A 14,348-nucleotide genomic window follows, 5' to 3' on the forward strand; every position below is an offset into this window, starting at 1 on the left:
TTAATATTTCCGCATTCCTCCTGAGACCCCCGTTGGTCTCAGGGACATTTGAAGATCAACCCAGGAAGACTTCAGTTACAAGCTGTCTAAAATGTTCTAGAAGTTTTCAGAAATGAGTGCGTACATGTTTGCAGTTTCTACCTGTTGGAGGACCACAAAGATACCAAAAACAGAAAGCAAGCTGGTGGGTCCCCATTGAGGCTTCAGTGTCAGTGTAGCAGCCTCAGGTTCATTATAATGGACATGCTCCTCTGGGGAATGCAATCGTAGACATGTTGTGTCGCTTCACCTTGTTTTTGATCTGACAGAGAAAAGCTGGCAGGCGAGAAAGGGACAAAGGTAGCACCTTATAGTGCCTGCTGGGTAGTGCAGTTTATTTAGGCCCAACCTTAACAGTCCAGAGAACCTGATATCAATATATATCTCATGCACAAGATCAAGTCCAAGAAAAGCAAAGATTAAGATGAAATAGAGCCAGTTGTGCATACAAGTGAGCAGTTCAGCGTGCCTAGGTATGAATACACTCGTCTTCTATATAGAGCTGCTGATTTGAGTCTTCTTTCTCCTTCCAATAAAAAAGTATTACACTACGACTAGCTCTTCTTTCTATGTGGAGAGATTAGAATAACAGTTCTGAAATATGTTTATTAGATTTGACAACCAGATTTTAAGTCCAGGAGCAGAGAACCGACACTTTGATTCACAATCTGCCGCTTTCCAGATACAGTACGGGAGAGATGTTTAAAAATAAACCAGCTTTAAGTCTTAATTAGCAGCAGTGCATTCAAATTAACTCTCCTCCAGCTGTAATCATTTATATGATCAGGGTTATTAAATACTCGGCTAAATTGAAAACATACGGTGCTGTAGAACTTTGCAAACCTCACACATCATTTCTTGCAGGCTTAGTTAATCAAGACCATGTTACTTTTGCAGGCTGGGAGGGACTATATAAATCAACTCGTAAACACAGCTATATGATTCCAATATGTGCAGGAAGGGGGAGGGGGGGCTGACAAATGAGAGATTAAATATAATCTCATGAAAAGATAAGCATTTCTGCCTGGCAGACACGCTTGCATTGCGTTTGCATTTCCCCTGACCGCATCCAGCTTCTGTATCAATAATTCCTGCGTTGCCCTTCCAAATCAGCATGTCAGATTGCTGAAGCAAGAATACAAACACAGCAGGAACCTTCGCGGTGTTGCCACAGAGCGGACATCGTTATGCATGAGTGCACTCCGCTACACATGCTAGACGCATACGACACCTCATCACAACAAAATATGCATTTCTACCACTCACACTGGCTTCCCTGCATGTGTGTGTGTGTGTGTGTGTGTGTGTGTGTGTGTGTCTGTCAGAGGACTACATCATCAATCAAATAGGATGCATGGGGGTGAAAGATTACTCACAGTTCTCCCAATCTGGGCCAAATTGCACTGGATGGCTCTCATATTTGGAAGAGAGCTGTGGCTTTCTCTTTGCATACAAATGACAAAGTCTCCCACTCAATTTGATTTCTCCTTGACACAAAGAATGTGATGAGAGTCACAGATAGAGTGCTGAAAGAAGATACCACCAAACATAGATATATACTAGGAAATAGGTCCTGACAGATATGGAATTTTTGGGGCTGATATCGATATTGGGGGAGAGAAAAAATCTGATACCAATATCAGCCGATATCTTTATTTGAGCTCTGTTCGATTTGTAGAGATTGATCAAGTTATCGCGTTGATCCCTCAAATTTCGTTTATCAAACACTTGTGGAAAAGATTTATAATGAAGACAAGATGGTCACTCAACTGGAAATTAACTGTGCATGCTAGAATAGAATAGAATAGATGTTTATTGCCATTTGCACAGGTACAGGACAGTACAGGTACATTGGAATTCTTGTGCGTTTCTCCCTGAGTCAGCTTCTACAAAAAAGCTGTTACTAACACCGCTTGACACTATACACCTCACAAAGAGAAGTGCTCATGTAATACAATGATACTCAATGAAATGCTATTTGACTGGTGAATAAATCAAGTAATATCAGCACATATATGTTATAAAATTAGCCAATACCATAAGTTACTGCTGATGCTGATAGTATTGGCAGCCAGGGGCGTCGTTGTGGGATGAAAACTGGGACTGACTACCCAGGGCCCCAGTGGGGAGGGGGGCCTTTCATGGGCCTGAGATAAAAATGTATTGAATGAATTTTTAATTCAATAAGCTAACCATTAAGATCACTTAAGACAATAAAAGCCTTTAGAACATTAACTATAGCAAGTTAATAAGTAAAATAATAATGCTGAAAATGATTCAACTGTCTGAAAGGTGCAAATATTACAAGGTTTAAATAATTTTTAAGCTATGAGGAAATATTACAGTGATTATTTATCTTCCATTTTCAGAGTGTAAAACAAAGCATAGTTTCAAGTTTTTATGGGTCATTTGTGTGATGGCGGTGCGGTCATAGAAATTTTTCCGGGTAAGTTTGAGCCGTGGTAGGGGCCCAATGTGATATCTCTTCATGGGGCCCGGAGTTCCTGGCGGCGCCCCTGTTGGCAGCCGATACCCAGTGGCGATTCTGGAGTCTGTCGGGGCCCTAGGCAAAAGTTAATTAGGGAGCCCTCCCACCAGTGCTCAGCAGGGCAACCAGAGTGAATGTTGTCAGATGGGGCCCCACTAGGGAGGTTTCCGACTGTCATTGCAAAATTTGCACATTTTGAAATGCTGTGATTCCAAGTTTATCAACCCTCTGGGGCCCCCTACTGGTCAGGGGCCACAAGCAGTTGCCTGCCTTGCCTGTTGACGAGCAGCGCCTCTGACGATAACGATACTCACTGGACATGCTAATATGCTAATATTGGCCTAACATGCTAATATCGGCCAATGTTATTGGCTGCCTGATAAATCGGTTGGGCTCTACTTGGAATCAGTTTTAAAAGTTTAAAAGAGGAAATCTGGTTTTATCAAATGCACTAACAGTTACAAAGTGATAACCTGAAAGAATTCCATACTTTCCCTTTTTATCTTGTTTCTTAGAAGAATCAAATTGGGTGATAAATGTGGAGTAGTAGCTGATAGTTCTGCCTCATTTCCTCCTGTTTGAAAACTTAACTTCTGTTGGTAATCCACTTATTTGGATCCCTTCTGAAAAAAGGATTTGTTTCCCTCCTTCTAAAACTCTACATACGAGGCTCAAGCTGGGATGAAAAAGACTCCACAACAGAGAAACAGTGTGGCTGCGTTTGGCCAAAACAGATAGTCTTATTAAGATGTCCATCTTGTGGCAATTAGCAGCTGAAACAAACGGATTATGATATCGATTGATCTGATAATTAACAGAACAACTTTCCTCGGATGATGCTTCTAGCGACTTTGTTTGAAATCGATCTTTTCAGAAATGTGTGTTTTGATCTTTGCTTGTTGGAAACAAAGTAATATTTATAGAAAGGACAGATCGCCTTGGATAGAGATAAAGCTCAAGATGTTAAACAGTTTATCTGTGAGATGAAAACAAAGAAAGCCACTCTTGTCTTGTCACACTCGGGCTCCTGGCAGCTTCATGGATCTCTGGTGTCACATTCTGGATCACATTGAGTTACCCACTTATAGCCAAAAAATGCTAATGAACTCAATGAAGAAGCATTGAAAAGCAAACACTTTAGGTAATGACATGCAAATGAAACTCTGTCATCGTTGTAAAGGCTGTTTAAAGGCTCTGGAAAACAACACAGTTACATCCTAAAAAAAAAAAAAAGCAAATCAAAGGAAGGCAGCTAGTCTTGAAACAGCTTCCAGCAGCCGACTCTCTTCTACGGCTGATGAAATATGTAATGCACTTAGTTTCCTTTAGTTAGCACCTGCCTCCTTAGAGGCATGTTCCTCCTCTCCAAGCTAAATTACCTGCTCTCAGTGGAGCGAGACACAGCACAGTGAGTAACAAAGAGGAGAAGTCGAGTGTGTTTTCAGAAAGGGGATGATGAGCTCGAGCTGGTGAGCTGCGCTGACAGATGAGACTTTTTATTATTATTTTTTTTTTTAACTCCTTTTCTCAACCTGCCTGTGCCTGAATTTTACAGTGACCTTGGCACTCAGGTTACATACAGCACACTCTCTTCACTCAGCCTGAAAAGCCACCTAAACGTCTCTATAAATCCTTCACTTTTCTGTGTGGCAGCAGCTCCAAAGTGCATCATCACCGCGCCTTCTCCCACCAAAAAACACTCTGTAAAGACATTTTCCGTGTAACAATCCGTGCTCTTTGTGGAATGAATTACATGGCTCCAGCGTAGACACCAAAGAGGTTGGAGGCAGCAGGCGGGGGTGTGCAGTTAAAATGAAAGAGTGTGAGGTGTATTTCTGTGTCAGTTAAAAAAAAACGACAGATCTGTATCTGATTTGCATGCTTGTTGCTGTCTCTGCATTCTCTCACATAAAAATGGCTTTCTATGAAAGTTGCTGGTAAAGTGTAACGTTAGACTGAATACAGGAGTCGGGAGCTAAATAAATAACCGAGGTCCGTTGTTACACGGTGAGAAGTTTGAAGGCGGGGCAGGACAATAAATCAGTATGATTTGAGAGGTTGTGAATTTTTCCCTTTTTGACCAGGAATGACTCCGGGAATAAGAAGAAAAATGGAACTCCAACTGCGGCTTCTGAGAAAAAGGTTTTTTTCTGACCATGTCATTAAATCTTCTGCACGCATTCATGCAGTTAAAGAGAGTGGAAATTACTAAATATTCACAATGCCAGCTTCTTAAGATAATTACACATTTATAAAAAAAAAAAGAAACCCACTGAGAATAAAAATGTTCATGTGGTCTTACATCTGACACAAATGTGCAAAGTGACCATTACGTCTTGTGCATTACATGGGGGCGCTGGTGGTGCAGTGGTTAGTGTGTGCGCCCCATGTATGAAGGGCGGACCAGGTTCAAGTCCAACCTGTGGCTACTTTCCCGCATGTCATTCCCCACTCTCTCTCTCTCCCTGATTTCCGACTCTATCCACTGTCCTATCTCTCCATTAAAAGGCACAAAAAGCCCAAAAATGAATAAAAAAATAAAAGTGCATTACATGGTTGCACACTGGTTACTTAGCAACAATTCCAAAAGGAGGTCAATGAGAATCAATCTTGGTCCTGGATGCAAAAATGCTTCCATGTTTCTAAAGTAATAAAGTGGGCGCTTGATGGAGGAGGCAACAAGACTATTAGTTGGAATTACTAACGAGAACTAAAAGAATCAATGACTACTTTACTTTCCTTTTATTGCACATATTGTAGAGTAAAACATGTTCAGATATTGTTAACTACTACTGCAACCTTACAGATGTGTTCTCATTTTAACCCATGCCACAGTTTTTTTTGACCCTGTGAGAACTGTGAGAGGATGATCTTTGAGCCACAGAACTGATTTTGAAGTCGGGCCCGAATGTCAGCTCCATTTCATATTGTTTACCGAGCAGTGTACAGGAGAGTCAAGGGCTGATCAGCTGCTTCCAAAGGATTCATTTCATGCACAGAAGAAATTCTGGTCGGCAGAATCTTGCGCTGTGTGAGCAGAGCCACATGACTTTTTTTACAGAGTTGCCCCTGTGCAACATGTCAGACAGCATGTGAAAGCACCATGCCTGTTTTATATCTCGTCCCTCTCTCTACTAACACGATAGATAAGCACTCTAGCAAACAAAATCTTCACCTTCCTTCTTTTTTCATCTTCAGTCTTTGGGAGTAAAGGAGCAAACTTTACCTTCACATGTCAACATTCTTTCCCGATAGTTCAGTGTGAGCATATCATTCCTGAGCTCTGGTTGTGTGATGTAAATCCTTCAAACTGGGACATTTTACATCCACATCCACGTTTTAAGAGGCTGTCTTCTTCTTCTCAAATGTGCATTGTGCTTGCACTTCATTTAAAATTAACATAACACAATCTGGAAAGTTAAAGTGTCGTTTTGATTTCATGTATTTATATGGAATCAGTCTTTTTTGGTTTTGGTTCATTTGACTACAGAAATGATTCTTCTTATCTTTGAGCGTTTCAGAGAAAAATCAGAATCAGGAAGAACGAGACACTTGCAGGTTCTGAAGCGATGCTTCAACTGAAGAAATGTAAGATTGGCTGGTTGTTTTTCTTTGTGCACTGGTGACAGTGGAGAAACAATTACACAATCAGAGGGTTTGAAAAAGGAATAATCAAACAGAGGAAATCCATGAGAGAGTGAGCTCTCATGATGAACGCCTGCACTGGTTGTCATTAGAGTGATGAATTCTATTGATGTCATCCATCACCGACTTAATCAATCCAGATGAGAGAAGAAGAGCCTGCTGGGTGAAATCAACTTGCGTGTGCTATTTGTGAGTTTGGTGGCAAAAAAATGAGTTCACCTTAACTTGAATATATTAGCATGACGCAGAGCACATCTTCAGAGTCACATGGTTTGTGTCGATGCTGTGGGAGTATTTGAGGCATTTTGTCCAGTTAAAAAAACAAGACATCCGGCTCACTTACCGAGCACGCCAAGCCGGTAGTTCATGGTCACAACGATCACATTGCCGTAGGCGGCCAGGACGCTGGCATCAAACATGTTGCCGGTGCCTTCCATGTAGGAGCCTCCATGAATAAACAACATCACCGGCTTCTTCCTGCGGTCGCGAATATCTGCACGAACAAAGAGAGAGAGAGCAGGGGGGGAAAGAGAACAAAAAGGAAAAAAGTCAATAACAGTATTAAGGCCTTTCATATTCTCTTTGATCACATATTGTGTTAGACCATAATATACTGAGCAAACAGCAAAGTGCTCGCAGGATGAAAAACAGAGTTTCAGTATTAAAGCCTGGGAACTGTTCTGTTCCCTACAGCTGGATGTCAGCTCTTAAAAACAAGCCGCAGGTAATTTAGATTTCAGCCAATGATTCCGGCAACAGGCAATAAGAAGAGACGGCACAACAAGAATCTAATCAAATGTTTCCTGGTGATTAAAGCAGTAATGTTGGGAGGGAAATCACCGGGTAGTGGTCTATATTGGAGCTAACCTGTACATCACTGCGTCTTGACAGCCTTTATTTCACACTGAGGCCCAGGTTGACCGATAACGATGCAATCTTAAAGCTCACCACATGAGAAGCCGTATGAACTAGCGGTCCCACCTGCGCTAAGTCAGTTACTAAATTAAAGCACAAAAATGAGGGCAGACATTTGCAATTAGAGCAAATTGACAATGTACAAATGGTGGAGAGGACAACAAGCGCACACGCTCTGCAGGTTGTGAGAGCTTGAGGTGTCAAAGCTCACCCCAAAGAGCTCTCTGCTGCTGCTAAGAAGAGACGCTTCAATGCTGGGTAAAAAAGGCACTCTGGGGACTACACAGCAAACACACTGAAAGTGCAATTTGCAGGTTAAAAAAAAAGAAAGAAGTCCCCAGTATGACATGAGAAGCCATATTAAAGCAAAGCCTGCAAGGACTAAAGCCGATGTCTGGAAAACATTCTGTGTGCAATCAGCAGATAATAAAAGGCCACTGGCTCTTAATGCATCATGTCTGCTAGGAATTTCCATAATTCCCTCATTTTATTTTGCACCTCAGAACTTGGAGCTCCCATAAATGCAAATTGCAACTCGGGCCCCGGCTGCAGCGACAGCTATATCAACCTATTTCTGGGTCAACTCCCTCGAGGGGGAATCTTTGGAAAACACAGCTTTCTTGGATGGTATCATTTTTGCAGCAGCACACATTGTAAGTGGATCCTGCCTAGAGGTTCAAAAAGAAGGGGGGGGGGAACAAAAGAGTGAAACCTTTCATGTGAAAATTGTTTTTCTATCACTGGACAAAAATGATGCAGAGCTTAGTTTTTTGTGGCTGACTCTTTTCATCTATCTAGCAAATTAGCAAAGTCTTCACATCAGAAACACAATCATTCATTTCTACTATTCTGAATTGATCGAAAGGCCAAAATAGATTTTGAAACATCCTCTGTATTGTCCTAAGTAGAGCCAGAACGATTTATCGGCCAGCTGATAATATCGGCCGATATTAGCATATCAAGTGACTATCGGTTTTGGCTAATTTTATCCGGATATGTGCAGAAAGTACTAGATTTATTCAGCAGACAAATAGCAATTGATTTGAGTTTCATTGTATTTCACTGGCAGTTCTCCTTCACCAGCAGAGGGCGCTATATGGATTACAACAAGCATCATTACTCTCCAGAGTGACAAGCAGTGAGGCAGGTACATGCACAGTTACTTTCCAGTCGAGTGACCATCTTTTCCACAAGTGCATGATAACTGCATTTGATGGATCAACGCAATAAATCTATGTATCTAAATCTCTCACTACAGATCAAAGACAAAAGAAAGATATCGGCCAATTTATCGGTTTCAGTTTTTTTTTCTGTCTAATATCCACAACGGTATCGGACCCAAAAATACCATATCGATCGTGCCCTAGTGCTAAGTAAAATATCGCTAGCAGCCAGTTTGGGCACAGCAACCCCGCTGTTGACATTTTCATTTTCACCTTTTCCACCTTCCTTGGTACAACAATGCAGCAAGGGGGTGTCAATCATGGATAGTCAGTCGTGCTGCTAAAATTAGCTAGCTCTCAATATCTGTAATGCATGGCTGTGTCCTACATACTATACTAAAATACATAAAAACTAAGGAAATCCTTAATGACATCAAGATCAACTATCGAACAGTTTCTACCCAGATATGCCTTTCAGAGAGAATCCCCTCAATGTCAGTCATGAGATGCTCCAACATACGTCTGCTACAGTAGCGCTGTGTGTGTGTGTGTGTGTGTGTGTGTGTGTGTGTGTGTGTGTGTGTGTGTGTGTGTGTGTGTGTGTGTGTGTGTGTGTGTGTGCAAGCAGAAAAGTCCCTGATGGATCCTCGTTGGCCTTTGAACCAGCCTCCCTGCTGACTGGGAGCAGAGATACTCCTGCCTGCCAGGAGCCTACGGTAACATATGGCACACAAGACATAGAACTGTGGCACCCTGACAGCCCCCGTTGGTTTTTCTGTGTGTGTGTGTGTGTGTGTGTGTGTGTGTGTGTGTGTGTGTGTGTGTGTGTGTGTAGGTGTAGGGTTGGGGATATAGAGAGCAGTAGTGCAGAACAGCCACATAAATAACCACAACAGCATCTGTTGGAAGGGGAAGAGAGATGGAGGGTATTTGGCTCCCTTTGAAACCTGCTTATATAAATAAATAAATATTTGAGAAATACCTGCTGAAACATGCAGTTAGTGTTTCACATGGAACACACACACACACTGTATTCTTACTACACAGCATTGCCGCTAAAACCGATAAATCACTCAGGAAGACTCACACACACATGGGGAGAGGGAAATTTACAGGCAGCTGCAATGGCGGGTCACTATGGCAACTGCTTCCTTTCGCCTTGTTTCTCCCCTCTTCTCGTTCTCTCACTCTCACCATGAGCCACTGTCACATGGACAAAGTCTCATTGACTGTTGCTGTGGCAACATATTGCTCTTGTGCATCTCCATAACCTTCGCCTCGTCTCTACCTGCATGTCATTTCATTAGCGCCGAAACGACCACGTACACACTTCCTGTACACACACACGCTCTGCATCTATGCAACAAGAGACACAGAGTGACAGCCAGCGGCATCATGGGAGACAGAATGCAGATGTACCCACACACACACCCACATGGTAGACAAACACACTCCAGGCAGCCTGTCACAGTTGACCTGTAGACTCTGTGTCCATGGATCAGTTACAGGGCGGATCGTTCTGGCACAGTGACAGACGGGAGCGAGGCCCTCGGGGGCTACAAGCTCTCGCTCTCTGTCTCTCTTTCTGTCTCGGGCGTTCTGCTTTCTCTCTGCCTCAGGCTTTGTTGTGTTTTTCCCCTCACCGCAAAAAGTTTAGCATGCAATGCCCACTTACAGGCAGGTGGTTAGGTGGCCAGCCCTCAGGATTATTTCTGCACAACTCCTTTTCAAAGTTCACAGAAAAAAAACACAGAGGGGACCTCAATCATTTATCTGTTCAAAACATGCAAATGTAATGCAGCAAAGTGCCTAATCAGGTCGTCATCTCTTTTCAGAAACACTTTAATATATGATATGATACACAACATGCCCACAAATAATCAGAGCTGGCACTGCATGACACTGTAATATGGATGTTATGCATGCATAGTGATGATGCAACATGGGGCGGCAGTAGCTCAGTCTGTAGGGACTTGGGTTGAGACCCGCTGGGTCGCCAGTTCAAGTCCTGGTGTGGACTAAATCTGGAAATTGGTCTGCTAGCTGGAGAAACTTCCTGAGCACTGCCGAGGTGCCCTTTAGCAAGGCACCAAACCCTGCCCACCTACTCAGAAGCGCTCGCTGTGTGCAGCCCCCTCACTCTGACATCTCTCCATCAGTGCATGTCCATATGATCCTGTTTATGTGTGTATTTCAGCCTGTGTGTGTGTGTGTGCAGCATGTGTCAATAACAGAGTGTAAAAACAGAACAGATCAATACTGTATATCTTCTTCTAATAGTTAGGGAAGTAGCACAGTGTCCAGAATATACGCACAAAGCTTTAACAAATCCTGGACATGCTATGAAAGATTATCAGCAGATGGTAAACACTTGAACACAGACTTGAGTTAATGCTGAGCAGGGACAGGCTTACTCACAGCAGCATGGCAGGGTGGGCGATGATGTCTAACTAAAGGAACAGAAGTACAGTGGAATAAGGTCAAAGCTACATTTCAGAGCAATTTACCTATTTAAGAATTTCCCTTTTATTCGACTGTACTTTCTCCTACTGCTCCACATTACAGAGCGAGGTAATAATACACTTTACAGTTTTAATTTCCTGGAGCAATTCACTTTTCACTGAGCAATTATGAAGATTCAAAGACGGCTGAATGTCATAAATGTTTAAACCGATTAGTCTCTTTTAGTCCTGCTGGTCATTTCCACAGCAGTGTATATAATCACTTACAGAAATATACGGCATCTCACGTCAAACGCAGCACTGACATTTTAAAAATCCATCAAATTATTTACAATGTCTTAATGTTATGGGACACTCAATAATCAGGGGCTATCTTAACTGGCTGGACAGGGGTTCAATCTCCACCCACATGTGTAAGTATTGTTTTCTGAGAGAGAAAAAACAACATTCTGTTTTCTTTTTACGACTAATTTTGAATTTTTGCAGTGGAAAACGTAAAGGAAGGTAGAATTTTCCTGCTCATGCACCGACCCTCTGGCAGTGATAACAATCATTAAAGGAGCAATGTAAGATATCTACTGAATTAAATCATAAAATGACCTCACTGCATCATCAGACATTAAAGGCTTTATATGTGATTGTTTGATCCAGCAGATGTCACCCTTGAGCACCAGCATGAAACCAAAACAACTCGTGCTGCATTGTTGTGTTAGCATGCTAATTCTAGCGATCTTTATTATGCTCGTATCTTCACACTGCATGTAAATTTACTTGAAATGAGCGTGATCTAGAAACGCAGTTAAGCAGTGAGTACAGTATGTTATTCTTCTTTTCTCTAGTCCCTCAATTAAACAACTTTTATACACGAGGGGAGGAGTCAGCCGGCCGTCCGGGCGATGTAAACAAAGTGAAGATAGGACTCTGAAAACTCTGAAAACATCACAGACAGTGGGACTCGGGTGTTACACCCATTGTAGACAGTCATGACTCACAGAGTTATTTTCAGAGGATATACTTGATTTATATTATATTTAAGTGTGAAAAATCACATAGAAAGCATTTAAGGAAACATGTTATGATGAAGTTCTGGCTTCTCTGACAAATGGTGAATGGTAAAAGGACTTGAGCTTGTAAAATACATTTTGGGGTGTTTTGTGAATTTATTGGAGAGACAGGACAGCAGAAAGCAGGGAGAGAGAGAGAGTGGGGAACGACATGCCGGAAAGAAGCCACAGGACGGATTCGAACCCCGGCCGCCTGCTTGGAGGTGGAAAGCCTCCATACATGGGATGCACGCACTAACCACTGCGCCACCAGCGCCCCAGGATTTAAGCTTGTATAGCTCTTTTCTAGTCTTCTGACTACTCAAAGCACTTTTACACCGCAGGTCAAACCGACCCATTCACACACTGATGGTAGAGGCTGCTGAGTAAAGTGACCATCAGAAGTAACTAATCACATTCATACGCTGCTGACAAAGCAGCGGGAGAATTCAGGGGTTAAGTGTTTTGCACACGGACACATACACAGACATGTAGCTGCAGGGGGTGGAGTTCAAACCCTCGACCTTCAGGTTGAGAGACGACCGACTCTACCAACTGAGCCACAGCCGCCATGATGGGAACTTGACATTTCTTATGTATGGATGTGGTGAAGGTTCCTCATTGCACCACATACATCTGTCTGCAGCTTTACTTTCCATCTCTTTAGTAAGAGTAGAACTTATTGTTCATTTAAGTTACAAACTTTTTGGGTCAGTGTAAAACTTCTTGAAACTCCTTTTTTTCTGAATTTGTGGAAGTTAAGGTCAGGGTTTGTTATGTGGGGAGGAAAAAAATGTAACCAGGTGGATGGTATAGTTCTTAATATTTGTAACTGTATTTAGCTGATTTCAGACACACTGATGATGATCCCTGATGGCAAATCAGAGTTTTATTTTCAGTGTCAGAGTGACAATAAACAGCTTCTGGACACCGCTGCATCCCATTAAAAGCCTTTCACGTTTGATTGAGCATTTCTTCCTTTGTGACATTGCAACATTTATTTAATTATAGCATCAGATCACTCCACCCACCCATGTTACAAGTTAACAGACAAAAATGACTTCAGACAATGAATACTTAATAACTGACAGGCTGACAGTCGGCTCTGTTATTTAAGAAGAACACTTTGACACTCCATTACAAAAACAAAATTGAAAAGGTGAACAAAATAAAAAAAACACCCGACAACGCTTATTGAAAACATGGGCTGCACTCTGCAAACACAAACAACGACAACAAAGACAGAGCAGGATGGCAGGGAGCAGCTGAGGGCTGGTACCCCTGAGGAGCTTAAGCATGGCTGTTGATCCTTTCATGCAGAACGGAAACAATGAGACGATTAGGCGTAAACTTGTGTCGAGTGTTCCAGTTTGGCGCACTGCCCACCGGATGCCCTCGGAGACACCACCCGATGATCAACTGAGTGATTAGTCATGAGGACGGAGCGCGTTCTGCTGCTCCATGTACGTTACCGTCGACTGTTGATTTGATTGGAAGTGATGTCAGTAAACACTAACAGAGAGCGAGAGGACAGCTGAACTGAGGCATGTCATTGAAAAGATAAGACTTCATTATGAATCAATTACATTTTATTTATATATCACATGAACCTGAAATTTATCTAATGACATTTCATATAGAGCTCAGGCCTATAGAGAACAAACCATATGACATAATTTTGTAGGCCAACCCAGAAGTAGCATCTCCATGGGGTCTAAGGAGAATTCTCCTATGGGATGTTTTCATTGGATTTTGAACATTGCAGAAAATAAGCTCTGTGTTAAACACATGTTTCTGAAGCGTAGGCGTTTTGTTCATCAGGATAATCTTCACTGAAGAACACCATTTTTATGATGTTTGAAGTGTTAATGCGGCCGACAGAAGTAAAAAGCTAACGTTATGCTAAAGCTAACTACACCACAGTCGGATGATTGTGACGTCACTAGTGTTATGCTTCAGACGATCTCTGATAAACTAATCCACGTAGCTTAATAAATAGTTTACTAACATAATATTAACCTAAAGATTAAACCTACAGGAGACATCTTGTGTAAGCTTGTGTTAACCACAGACCTTATTTCAGGCGTCTAACCACAAACCCATTCAAAATCCCCGTTGACTTTTAGACGTTAGACCCCATTGCGCTCAAATGCTAACTTACTTCCTGGTTATAGGACTCACTCCTGTGGCGCTCTATATATACTGTTTGTGAAAGGATCTAAAGCAGCCAAAGATAAGTTCAACTTGGCAAGAGTGGAAAAAACTTTTAGTGTTTGTAGGCGGAGTATTGCTGAGCTACAGAGACACACATGATGTGGTAGATTCCCTACAGAAGTATACCTTAACCCCAGAAGCATTTAAGTGGCGGCCATGATAAGAGCCGTTCAAATTCTCTAAAAGTTAAGGAAAGGTGGGTCAATGCTTCCTTTATAACCTCCTTTAGCATAGGATACACTGGACCATCCTTTACCAAAGGAGATGAGATATGACGCCCCACAATTCCTTGCGGCCGCAACATTTAAAGCGACTCCCACATCCGACCGTTCACGAACATAAATGATGACAGAAAAGGGACGCAGATCATGTAAGTTTC

At 42.2% G+C, this 14,348-nt stretch overlaps 1 protein-coding gene across 1 annotated transcript in view; it reads right to left on the bottom strand.

Moving 5' to 3' along the window:
* nlgn2a (neuroligin 2a) overlaps nucleotides 1-14,348 on the bottom strand; it is a 241,264-nt gene that overhangs the window by 76,637 nt on the left and 150,279 nt on the right. Inside the window, exon 4 of the mRNA XM_061031470.1 lies at nucleotides 6,516-6,665. Within this exon, the coding sequence (XP_060887453.1) occupies nucleotides 6,516-6,665 (150 nt within the window). The remainder of the gene's footprint in view (nucleotides 1-6,515; nucleotides 6,666-14,348) is intronic.

This window comes from Labrus mixtus, chromosome 23 (assembly GCF_963584025.1).
Source record: "Labrus mixtus chromosome 23, fLabMix1.1, whole genome shotgun sequence".
Taxonomy (NCBI): Eukaryota; Metazoa; Chordata; class Actinopteri; order Labriformes; family Labridae; genus Labrus; species Labrus mixtus.